This window comes from Vidua macroura, chromosome 6 (assembly GCF_024509145.1).
Source record: "Vidua macroura isolate BioBank_ID:100142 chromosome 6, ASM2450914v1, whole genome shotgun sequence".
NCBI classification, from domain to species: Eukaryota; Metazoa; Chordata; class Aves; order Passeriformes; family Viduidae; genus Vidua; species Vidua macroura.
This window is the reverse complement of record NC_071576.1, coordinates 6436646-6449376: the sequence shown is the minus strand read 5'-3', so window position 1 is coordinate 6449376 and position 12731 is coordinate 6436646. Positions and strand designations below refer to the sequence as shown.

Below are 12731 nucleotides of genomic sequence, written 5' to 3'. Positions count from 1 at the left end.
GTTGTTACTGATTTTCTGCTCCAAGTTAAATCAGGCTGAAGAGCAACTTGTAAAGTCTTTTGGCACTTTTCCCCTGTTTCTGCAGTGTGCCCCAAGCTCAACACCCTGCTGTCATCTGGAGGCTTTGAACTGTGTTTCCCTCTCCCTGCCCAGGAGCGTGGCCCCCTTAGGAGATCCTGGGAGAGCTGAAGGCTGTTTTCTTCTTTTAATCATCTCTGGTAAAATGCAGAGACAGTGACTAATCTGCAGCACAGATGAGTGTGGATCAATTGGCAGTGCTGCTGACTGACATTTCATTAGGCCAGTGCCAATAGCAGATATTGATCCAGCAGCCAGTCAATATAAGTTTGCAAGGACCCAGCCTGCCTGATGGAGTTGGGAGCAGTCCCGTGGAAGAGGGCACTGTCTGGCAGTGAGCACAGCACCTCTCAGCTGGGCTGGGAGGCAGTGGGAAGCTCCCTCTGGCTCTTGAGCCCTGGGGTACCTGATGGTGATGTGCTGGCAGGAGATGTCACCATCTCCTTACATCAGTGGCGTTCTCTGAAAGTCATGAGATGGTCTGGTTGGGGTGGGTGGAGGCTGTCCTTGCTGGGATTCACTTCCACATGCAGTGAAAGCTCTTGGGTCTAATGGGCTTGGATTTTTAGCCATCTGCAGGGCCCCTCTTTCCCCCTCTGTAAGTACCTCAGCTTGCCTTCTTGCAGGAGAAAGAAACATCTGCAAAATGGAAAAAAAAAAAAAAAAAATCCTGTCAAAAGGAATCTGCTCTTCTCTCTGCCTTAATGCCAGACAAAGAAATAGGAGAAATATCTCCCTTGTCCTTTGCTCTCTAATAATTGCATCCTCAAGGAAGAAAAGAGAAAGGGTAAGGAGAGATGAATATGTGATACTCTCCAAGAAGAGCACATCTGCAAGTAGTTTGCTCACCCACCAAATGACCAGTCCAGATCAGACTTGTTTACATGGGAAGGTTGTTAGGGAGTGAAGGAAGGTGTGAGTGTAAATCCCAAAGTGGATAAACCTAACCAGTGAGAGGGAACAGGGATCCCCACAAGACACTGCTCAGTAATATTTACACTGCAGCAGTCATACTCAAATTGTCCTCTGCTCAATTTCCCCATGTTTATCCAACTCTGTGTTATATACAGAAAACAGATTAGACTCTGACTCAATGCATTATTTCAGCTCTCCGATCCAGTTTTGTCTTTTTTATTGAGTTCAATGTAGGATTTAAGGTCCTGAAAAGGAATTAGGAGGCTAAAGCTGGGCTTCTTTGCTCCCAGTTGTGACAGGAGCCCAAGAGGGGCTGTGTGTGTTTGGACCAAGGTCACAGTCCTGAGGCCACAGAGATCAATACTTCACTCTGCAATGGACTGACCCTAAACAAGGCCAAGCAGCAACAAACCCTGGCTGAAACCCACCATAAATTCATAAACAGTGTAGCCTTTCTGGTTTATTGATTGAAATAATTTTGTATGTGGAAGGAGCATTTTGCTCACTTGGATAGCATTGCCAAAATCATTCTGAATCTGTTTGCTCTGCAACATGCTAAAGCATCTGCTGTTTGGTTACAGCAAAGAAAACAGAAAATAGTGAGTGAAAAAGCAGCAAAAATAAGAGATCAATTCCAATTCCAGAGTCTCATTTAAAAACAGTGGCAAAGCTCTTCACTTCCAAGGGTGCACAGTGCCCTTCTTCAGCATCCCTTTCCAAGCAGACAAACAGAGCCCAGCAGACACCAGAGACAAGAGCTGAACCTGCAGCCACAGGAAATCCATGAGTTGTTTTCCTGTGGGATATGAGAAGATGGAGGCATCTCTGGGCAGGAGGTGCTCAGGCCTGAGTGACTGAAAGAACAGCAGAGCTCCTGATTCAGGAAATGGAGCTGCTCTCGGATAACGCTCTTCTACTTGGTGGAAAATTGTATAATTTTGCCAAGGGAGGAGAAGGTTTTGGCATTTCTTTTGGAAATCTGACTCCATAGCTCAGCCCACACTTGGCTGAATGTATAATCACACCGTTTAAAGAATCCATCGTGCCAGCTGAGTGATCTGGCTGATCCTTCCTTGCAGAGTAGGTGTCAGTAGGTGTTAGTACCTTTAATCAATCTGAGATTGATGGCTCAGGGGATGAGGACAGGACTTCATGTGGCCACTGTGCACTGCCCTAAACATCTTAGGGCAGCAGTGCCCTGCGCCCTTGATCTTGAGCTGAAACCCTGAGAACACCTATGTGCATTTTTTCAATGACTGTTTTTTTTTTTTTTTTAATGAACTGCCTCAGTTTTGGCAACAGGCCAGCACAGTGACCTCTCTCTGCTGTCAGCCATGGGTTTTGGTCTCTCAGTTGTAAATAGCAGTGACAGAGGGATTTCCAGTTAATTGGGGAAATGAGGGCAATGTTATTATCCTCTCTTACACTGGGGGAGATGAAGAGGCAGAGTGATTTGTACAGGACTTCCCAATTGGCTGAAGGTCAGGCCAGCAGGATAATCCATCCCTGTGAATCCCAGCCTGGTGCTCTGTGTGTTTGGCCACAATGCTCCGGGGACGTCACAAATGAGACTTGGATCTCTGCCCGCTTCTCTTCTCTTTCTTCTTCCATCCAGACATGTTTTAAATGAAACCAGGATGGCTTCAGATCCATACCAAGTATGAAGTGGATGGGTCAAACTCTCAACCACTTTCTTCTTAATATTCACAAATGCAGATCAGCCTAATTGGCTGCCAGCGTGCACAGATGTCTCTCTGCAAGAGTGCTCAGGTGCTGTGAGAATTGATTGTGAACATGAAATGGAACCAGATTAAAATTTGACCTACAGTAATCAATTTCTAAAACCACAGGACAAGCAGTAAAGAGATGATGGAATTTCTGGATTTTGGAAATCAGTTATTGGCTGTTGTTGTGCTTTTCTGAAGGGTGTCTCCCTCCTTATATTTCCTGATTTTTCTTTAGATGAGCAACTTGGGGGACAAAGATCTTTATTAAGTCATCATAAAAGAATGAACCTCTTCCTTGCACATAAAATGCCATTAAATATCCCTTAAAAGGGCTTTTTCAGCATAATGGAAATAATTCTCATTTCCTTGAAGCTACATCACTTTGTTACTTGGATTGGAAATCTTCACATCTTTTGCAGGCCAGTTCAATAGTTACTTAGGAAGAATGTATGTGAATACAGTTTCTCCAAAGCAAAATTACAATGTGCTTGGTAGGAAGCTTTTGCTGTAGCATGTTACTGTGTCTGTGAAGTCAGGATCAATGGAGATTTGCAGAAAGGCTATTATTTACTGTTTCTTTCAAGCAGCTGCAGAGACTAACCTGCAGAAATCTTTTTTCCTCCAAAATCCAGCATGAAAGACTGTTTAGTGAAACATCCCTATCCTGGAGATTAACTAATTGCTCAGCAGTCAGTCATTTTCACTGCACAGCCAAGGACAGCGATTCCTTTCTCACATGCAGATGGAGCAATGGTTTAACACAAAACAGTTCCTGGGATAGGAGGATTAAGGGGAATTTACTGGAGAGCAATTAAAAGAGTTGTTAGAGCAGTTTGTTTTTGAGGCTGAATTTCACATCAAAGTGAAGCTATCTGAAGAGTGTACAGAGCAGAGGAACAATAAAGCCATCATTTCAAACCATCTACTCTGCATCCTTGGAGTGCAGATTAATAAAGTGAGCTAAGAGTTTATAGAGATTTGCAGGAGTGAATTAGGGGAAGCAGCCTAAAGGCTTGTGTGGGGTCATTTCCTATTAATCCATTTCTGTCCAGTCTTTCATAGTTTGACTTTTTAAATTCACATTTTAATTAATGTAAACAAATAAGGAAGATTTCTAATATAATGGAAGTTTTTTGTTTTTTAAAAAAGAAAATATCTAAAAAATAAGATTTTAAAGCATTTTAGTATCAGGTATTAGTAATGTCTTGGGAGCTTTCTGAAAAAAAAGTCTGAAAAATAAGATTTAAAAGCATTTCAACATCAAGTATTAATGGTGAGTCTAGTTCTCTGGGACCTGCCTTGATTTTAAAAACACATTTGTTTTGGAGCAAGCCTTTTCACCAAGGGTTATACATTAGGAATTGGGTTTGACTGGCCAAGTTTTCAGAATATCAGAAAAGAGCATCCCAGATATGCCCTGTTTTGACAGCTAGAGGCTCCTAGAGGGGACCAGTCCTCAAGAACTGAGGGGTGAAGCATCCTAGACCCCCCTGAGCCATCAGAGCAATGGCCTGGGAAGGGTGGGCTGGGTTTGGCAGTGCTTCGTGCCAGTGGTGGGAGTGATCCAAGCAGGATCTGTCCTACAACATCTGGGAGTGGGATGAGCTTTGCAGTGCAAAAAGGTGGGGGGACAGAACAGACACGTCTCAGGTGGTCTCCAGTTTCCTAGGGGCTGTGGGAAGGGCATCTCCATTGCCCTGCTGGAAGGTTTTCCTGGGAAGTGTAGTGAGAACAAGGGGGAAGGGGTGGATTTCCTTTCCCTGCTGGTGGTTCATCCAGTTGCTCCATCTGATTTTCAACAAGCTCTCACTGAGAGCCACCAGTCTGGCAAGTTCTCCTGGGCAGTTGTGGCTTGTCCTCCCTCTGCAGCTTTTGGAAGAATAAAGTTTGTCTGTAAGGACTGGCTGGGCCCTGAGGCTGTGGGGAATTCATCCCAGCCAGGAACTGGCAATACCCCAACACGCTGGGGTGGAAATAAAAATAGCACCAGATGAAGGGTGCAGAACACACACACATACACAGAGAAAAACTGTGCAGGAGGCTTTTTTAACATGCTCTGCACCAAACCCTGACATTTGCACTGCCAGAGGTGGGGATTTGAATCCTCCATCCCCACCATCTATGGAGGGTGTCTGCACACAGGCGACAGGCACGGAGCTCCCTGTACAGACACCAGAGACAAGCAGGCAGCTCAGGGTACAGCTTGTCTGACCTGCTTTAACATCCAGCTGCAGGTAAAATGACTCACACCTTCCAAGTGCCTTTGTCTTCCTCCCTCCGCTGTGCAGGGCTCCTGGAGGGTGAGTTCAGCTGCAGACAGAGGCTTTGTAGGTGAGCCCTGTTCTGAGTGTCTGTGCTCTGGAAATTGGGTGTATTTTATGGAGCAGGAAATGTATTTATGTATTATGTATTTTCAGGAGCAGGAAATAGCACACACGTCTGCGCTGGGGTATCCTGTGTCTAAATCCTGGATCTGACATAAATCTGCCTTCCGCATTAGCATGACAAAAATGTAAATTACTTTTGTACAGTGCACTCCAAGATGTGAAAATTAATAGTATTTTTTGCAGACGTCTTTATGGAAATTTATGTTGTATGGCCTCGTAGCATTATTTCCAAAGAAAATGAGATCTGTGTTATTGCAGTATTGGATATTGGTTATGCCACTTAAAACTTTTAAAATCCATTTGACAGCTTCAGCTAAGCTTGTGTAATTTCAGGCCAAAGAGGCAAGGGAAGGCATCTCTCCTATTTCCAAAAACAAACAAACAAACAAAAAAAAAAAAAAAGGCAAAAAGACTTATATAAAAGGCTGCCAAGACCAACACACTTTGTGAGGACACTCTAATTCCCTTTTGTATGGGAATTAGATATTCGTGGAGGAGATGGACCAGTCCAAGTCCTTCTGCTGGGATCTGAAAGCTGGTGAAGGAGCTGCTGAGTGGGTCTTAGCCAGCTGCAAACCAGCTGCCAGCTCTGCATGTGGTTCAAGGAAGGTGCATTTCCCTGAGATCCTGCCTCCATCACTTGGGAAGCTCCAACTCACTTTGTATGCTCATCCTACTTACTCCATCTGCAGTGTTTTCAAGTACAGCTCTGGACCTGTGCTACCAGATGGGTTAAAAAAAGCTCTATATTTCTTCAAATTTATTAACCTGGTTCAGACTTGATGATCTTGATTCCAACCTTAATGATTCTGTGATTCTATGATTCTTATCTCGCTGATTTCAGATGCCTTCTAAGAAGTTGCTGTATTAAATAGGAACAAAAATACAGGGATCTGGACAAATACATTGATTGTGAACAATCAGATGCAAGGGAGATGGGGCTTCTACAAGACATTGATGCAGACAGGATAATTACCCCTGAAACAAACTTTTGAGAGATGATCAGCACTGACATCAGCCTGGTCTGTGCTTTAATGAGAGTGACCTGTGGTTACTGAGTTAGCTGTGGGGACTGAAGTGTGGTGTTTCTGCTGCAGAAATGTCCAATGAGCTGAGTCAAACCAATTCTCCCAGGACAGGGTCTTCACACCGTGAAAATCTTTGCTTTTTGATGGCTTTGTGTGGCTCTCCCTCCCTCCTTCCCTCTCTCCCTCGCAGTCAGTGCACACATGCTGCATCCATCACCATGACAACTGTGTTCCCTTTGGATCCATGGCTGTCCCTTTCTGTGGATTTCTATGGAGAGGAGCAGGCACAGGTGTAACACCACTAACAGCAGCATGGGATGTTCAGGCACAGGACAGGATGATCTCTGGCCAAACACCTGCCACTTTTTATGTACTCACTGTAATTCTTCAAGACTTTTACCAGCTCTGTAATCCCTTCACGTACCTGCCTTGGAGTCACTTATTAAGAGATCTTTGTGTAGATCTCCTGTATGGAGCAAGGTCATGGAGGGATGATTTTCACAGTACTGCTACAAAAAAAGACAGCAGACAAGGGATGCATTTCAAAGCCCCTGAAAAGGCCACAGCTTTACTCTTTAATTCAGCGTGTGTGGCTGAGCTTAGAGCTGGCTCCCTGACTCCTCATTGCTGTTGCTCTCATCTGCACTTGGCTTTGGGACTGGTTCTACGAGCTGGCACCTCACAGGAGCTGCTCCAGCAGTGACACATCCATTGCCAGTAGCTGTGCTATGGTCCCACTTTGGAAGGGACAGAGCTCACACTCACCTCTTGGTATGGAAGGGAGGGAAAGGAGCCTGAGGTTGAGATCAGATGAAGAATCTCAAATTGCTGTTGTCTCCTCCGTGCTTGCCTCATAAATAGAGTATTTCAGTTCCCATGGCTGGCTAAAAGTTAACTGCATCTTTGCCAGCTCAGTAATTAATGTCATCACTGTTGCCCCTTCTACCCAAAATAAGTTCACCAAGAGAAACCCAGGCACCTGGTCCCATGGGACAAAATTTGTGCCACGTGGAACGGCCTTTCACAACCTGATCCATAAAGGAAATGGAGTCCTGCACTTAATGTCTGTTACATTAATGAACTTAGAACTTGGTGTGAGACAGGAGTGTGGCTATTTACTCCTTGAAATAAACTCTATACACACTTAATTCAGCTTCTTCTTTGAAGATTGTGACTGTTCCTGGGACATACATTTGGGCAGGCCTATGTGTAACTTCTCTTAGAAGGCTCAGGGACAAATTAAATAGCTCATCCAATTTAAGATTTCAAAATAATGCTCTCCCAATCTGCAGAGAAATGTCAGATTGCATGAGATGTTTTTTCTATTCTTATTTATAAAGAAAAAAAAAAGCTGGTTGAAGTTATTACACATTAATAGAATTAAGTTTCCATGTAAACATTTGTAAATGTAAACACATTTTAACTATTCTGGTTTAGTTTAAACCACTGAGGAAGCAGATTAAATCCAGCCACATGAAAAATCTCCTAATATGGAAAAAATTGTTAATGAGAAATAACTTGCTCTGTTAGTGCTGCAATTCACATCTTGGTTTTTTCCTTCAGTTATTTGTCTGTGTAGGATCTTTTCTTTTACTTGTACATATTCTACTGCTCTCAAGTACTCCTGACCAAAACTAGATCCTTGCTGTGCTAGAGGTGCATCTTCCTTGGTTGAGGGGAAAGAAGAAGGGGAAGCTCTCCATGGGGTGAAATGATTTCCTTGGCAGAGCAGTTCAGTGGGAGGGTGAGGACCAAGACCTCAGTCTCCATCCAAGTGCCATTATCCCACAGGATCAGTTGGGATGTGAGGGTCTGCTTGGTTATGCATTTCAGAGTGAAAAAGAAAATAACAAACAGCTATGAACACATACAGGTTACATGAGAAGGCCAAGGGGGGAGTAGGCCCAGGGCTGTGCACCAGCCCACCTTTGCTCCATTGGAAATAGGGCTCCACTGAGGTAGATCAGTCCTGAATTCTTGACTCTCAGCTAACCCCTGGATTTCTGAGTCCCTGGGCATTTTCTACACTAATTCAGCATTTGGCAGACCTGCTTCTTCAAAGGAGCTGCCCATAACCATTCCAGGCTGGAGCATTTTCTGTCCCAAGAGAAGAAAAGGGAAATAATTCATTGAAGAGCTCTGTCAGCTTGTGTCCTGCATGAAGCTGAGAGAATATGTTCTGAGAAGGTGACAGCAGGGCTTTGGTGTGTGTCTTCTGCACTGCATGGGCATAAAGGAGGGGTAAAGCTCACGGATGTCAGTGGTTAGTGGGTCCTTGGCCTCACACAGCCAGACCAGATTTGCATTGTGTATCTGATGGCATTTGCCACCTTGGCCACCCATCCCTTTCTGCTGTTCCCAAAGTGTTTGCCCTGCTCTGAGTCACAGCAGCACTCGGGCTCAGACCCCGCTGCCACTGGGCTCAACCCATCCGAACGACACCTGGCCAAGTGGTTCTGGGGCAAAACACTTCACAGTCATTTCCTGATTTTTATAAGGACACACTTCAGGAGTATGAGGTACAGGTGGTGTCAGGTTAGAGAGGTTTTGGCTTTTCTTCTGCCAAACCCAGCAGCAGCAGTTGCTGGTTATTATATTTTGTGCAGGGAGATAACCTCTGTCTGGAGAAGGTTTGAACTGAGTCTAGAAGAGGGACAAAAAAACCAAGATTGGATGGGGGGGAAAAGGGAGCTGAGGGTAATTTTCAGTGAAGTGCAAGCTTTGGGAGAGGAATCAAAAACTGCTGCTGTGGTCTTTGTTGTTGTCATTCTGGCTATTATAAACATGCAGCAGGACAGAAGTTGTTAGAGTTGCCTCCTGCCTTTCCCAATGGCACATCCAGTGCCACACTGGCCAGGGAAGAGCCGTGGGCCTGTGCCAGACTGCTGGAGCTGCCTCCCTTCCAGCATCCCCCACTACCTCTGGACAGCAGCTGCCAGGCACAGGCTGGCTGCAGGAGAGCAGGGTGCTCAAGCTGTGAAACAGATTTGTGGCCAGAAAGCAGAGGAATCATGGAAACGTAGAACGGTTTGGGTTGGAAGGGACTTTAAAGATCATCCATTTCCAGCCCCCTGCCATGGGCAGTGACATCTTCCACTTTCTCAGGTTGCACAGAGCCCTGTCCAACCTGGCCTGGAACACTGCCAGGGATGAGGCAGCCACAGCTGCTCTGGGCAACCTGTGCCAATGCCTCACCACCCTCACAGTAAATAATTTCTTCCTAGCTTCCTGTCTAAACCTACTCTCATTTTAAAGCTATTCCCCCTTTGTCCTCTCCCTACACAACCTTTTAAAGCATTGGGTAGAGGATGTTTCCCCCACTGCAGATGTTCTCAGGGACTCAGCACAAGGCAGAGCAGCACAGCCAAATGGGGACACCAGGAGAGGAACCGGCCATGTCCCCTGAGACACACCCTGGGGACACATCCTTGCAGCTGGTTGCTTTCACTGTTGCATGTTCTGCCAGAGGTGCTGTGCTGCCCTCCGGGGCAAGAGAGGCACAAACAAAACATCACACACATCTTCCAAATGTGCCTTTAGAGAGTGTGGCTTCAGTTAAATGTAATCACTCAATTTTGAATCAAGGGCAGTTTCTCATGCCATTGTTTGCTCTCTCCACTGGCCTGAAAGAGAGAGAGAATGAGAGAGAGAGAGAAGCTCCATGAGGGCAGCTGCTAATAAAGGGGAGCCTCCAAATGAGGGAATGTGTCACTGCATCTAGGTCAGAGTAGTCAGATTAAAGTAACTTCCATGATTGTCCCTTGGTTTTGTTTATATTTTTTGAACTGGGCTTCTAATAAGCAAGTTAACCAAATTATTATAAGCAGCTGCATCTATCAGCAGCAGGCAAGGATGTATCTACTGCATTTGAAAGCTCTCTAATGAAGCTTTGAAGTCCAGCTCATTCCAGATTCATGCAGTGAAGGATCTGTAGCATCGTGGCACTTCTCTGCTGACTTCTGAACATGTGAGACTTGAAAGTAAATAGAAACTCAAATATGGATACTCAGGTTGATAGTTCAAAAACCTACAGCTGACCGACAGAGGGTTTTATTTGTGTGTTTCAAGGGCTTTGTTTTCCTTTTCTTACCACACTATCCCTTCACAGTCCATATTTGTATTTAATCATAGGCTGCTTTTCACAGTGTTGTCAAACAGAGAACCAGTTTCCCCACTCTGCCTCAGTCCCACATTCAAGAAAACTGGATGAACCTAAAAAAAGATAAAATCATATGAGTAACATGCAGAAAATAAACAAAAAGGTTTTGCTCAGCGGATCCTCCCCCAGCTTGAGGCTCAACTTCCATTTTCTGTAGCAGCCTGAGACATGCTGCCAGGTGAAATAACTCAGAATTAAATGGCATGGCATGCTGAGATGGTGGATATTGCTGGCTTTTAGAGCCACACACAGTCCTGTTACGCTGCTTCTCCATGGTGCTTCTAATTCACCTACACACATTAGACATACTAATTCTGCAGTAAACACTTGTAAAATGTGTGAAGCCACACATGTGGCCCATGGGGAACCTAATTGCACCCTCCAACTCGCCTAAAAAACCCTAACCCTAACAGCAAAACCAAAAAGTATTGAGCAAGCTGGGGTTTTCCAGCCTCTGGAAGGGTGTGTACATTGAATTTATCTTGCAGCTGTGTAGTCCCTGCTGAATTACTGTTTCCTTTTGATCTAAAGATAGTGACAGAGCAGGTATGAGTGTGAGTAATGGGTAGGTTGGCATCACTGTATTTGGGTTCTTTGTCAATGGCTTTCTTCTCTTTGTTCAGTTTCTTTCCTTCTGTTGGTGTCAGGATATTTTTAGTTCTTCAAGTAGTAGTATCTTCTGCATCAAGAAAAAAGACGTAACCCACTTTTAATGTATCCTGTTAAGAAAGTGTGTGTCTGTATGTGTACATAACCTATCCATAGTGGTTAACCTTGAGGTTGCTGTGTCTTGATGAGCTCCATTTGAATTCACTACAAAAAAATTAAGATGGGAAGGAAGATCAGAATTAAGAATAAACAGAGAAATGGCTGTTCTCAAGACTTTTTACCCATCTCAAATTAATATTTTCATGCCATGTCCTTTGGGTCCTGACTCTGTTGTGGATTTATCCCCCACAGATCATCTTCAGGAAGATCAGCGATGTCAAGAAGGAGGAAGAGGAGCGCCTGCGGCAGAAGAACGAGGTGACGCTGAGCATCCCTGTGGACCACCCTGTGCGGAAACTCTTCCAGAAATTCAAGCAGCAAAAGGAGATGCGCAATCAAGGCTCGACCCACATCGACCCCGAGCGGAGCCAGCTGCAGGTGGAAAGCAGGAGCGTGCAGAATGGGGCCTCCATCACGGGCACCAGCGTGGTCACCGTGTCCCAGATCACGCCCATCCAGACCACCCTGGCCTACATGAAAACCAGCGAGGCCGTGAAGCAGAACAACCGCGACGTGATGGAGCTCAAGCCAAACGGAAACGGAGACCAGAAATGCCTCAAAGTGAACAGCCCCATTCGGATGAAAAACGGGAATGGGAAAGGCTGGCTTCGGCTGAAGAACACCATGGGCACCCACGAGGAGAAGAAGGAGGACTGGAACAACGTCACAAAGGCCGAGTCCATGGGGTTGCTGTCTGACGACCCCAAGTCCAATGACTCGGAGAACGGTGTAAATAAAAACCCACTGAGGAAAACAGACTCTTGTGACAGTGGAATAACAAAAAGTGACCTTCGCTTGGATAAAGCTGGTGAGACTCGCAGCCCCCTGGAGCACAGCCCCATCCAGGCGGATGCTAGGTGTCCTTTCTACCCCATTCCTGAGCAGGCCTTACAAACCACGCTGCAGGAAGTCAAGCACGAACTCAAAGAAGATATCCAGCTGCTAAGCAGTAGGATGGCTGCCCTTGAGAAGCAGGTGGCAGAAATTTTAAAAATATTGTCTGAAAAGAACGTATCCCAGCTCTCTTCCCCCAAGTCTCATTTATCACCCCAGTCCCCTCCCCAGATACCCTGTCAGGATATTTTTAGTGTTTCAAGGCCTGCATCACCTGAATCTGAAAAAGATGAAATTCACTTTTAGCATATACCTATGTGTATATATGTATACAGTATATATGCAGAGGTGTATATATACCTTTATACATATATATATATATATATAAAAATGTGTGTGTATACGGTAAATATATATACATATATATTTTCACTTGCATCCAATATGACTTGAAGACACCAAGGATTTTGATATGTAAATATTGCATGTCCAGCTGGATTCTGGCCTGCCAAAGAAAGCAATTATTAACATAGATATTGCTTGTATAATATGCAGTTGACTGCATGCACACTTTACATTTATTTATAATCTCTATTATGTAATAAAAGAATGACTTTTGTTTAACAAAGGCAATGTACTATTTAAAGAATCAGGGTCTAACCTGCCAATATTGCCATGATAGTTTTGATCTCAGGCTGGGTGAATTGAGCTTTTATTTCCTCACTGTCTTTTCTGCTGAGTTAAACAGTAGATTAATATGACGTGAAGGACACGTTCAGACTCCTGTTAGTATTGTTTCCTGGTATCATTCCATGACAATATTCTGTATATTTGG

General features: G+C 44.7%; 1 protein-coding gene across 1 annotated transcript in view; it reads left to right on the top strand.

Annotated features, from left to right (window-relative positions):
* Window positions 1–12400, top strand: part of KCNH5 (potassium voltage-gated channel subfamily H member 5) — a 148591-nt gene extending 136191 nt beyond the window's left edge. Inside the window, exon 11 of the mRNA XM_053980361.1 lies at window positions 11255–12400. Within this exon, the coding sequence (XP_053836336.1) occupies window positions 11255–12202 (948 nt within the window). The 3' untranslated portion in view covers window positions 12203–12400. The remainder of the gene's footprint in view (window positions 1–11254) is intronic.
* The last annotated feature ends 331 nt before the right edge of the window (window positions 12401–12731 follow it).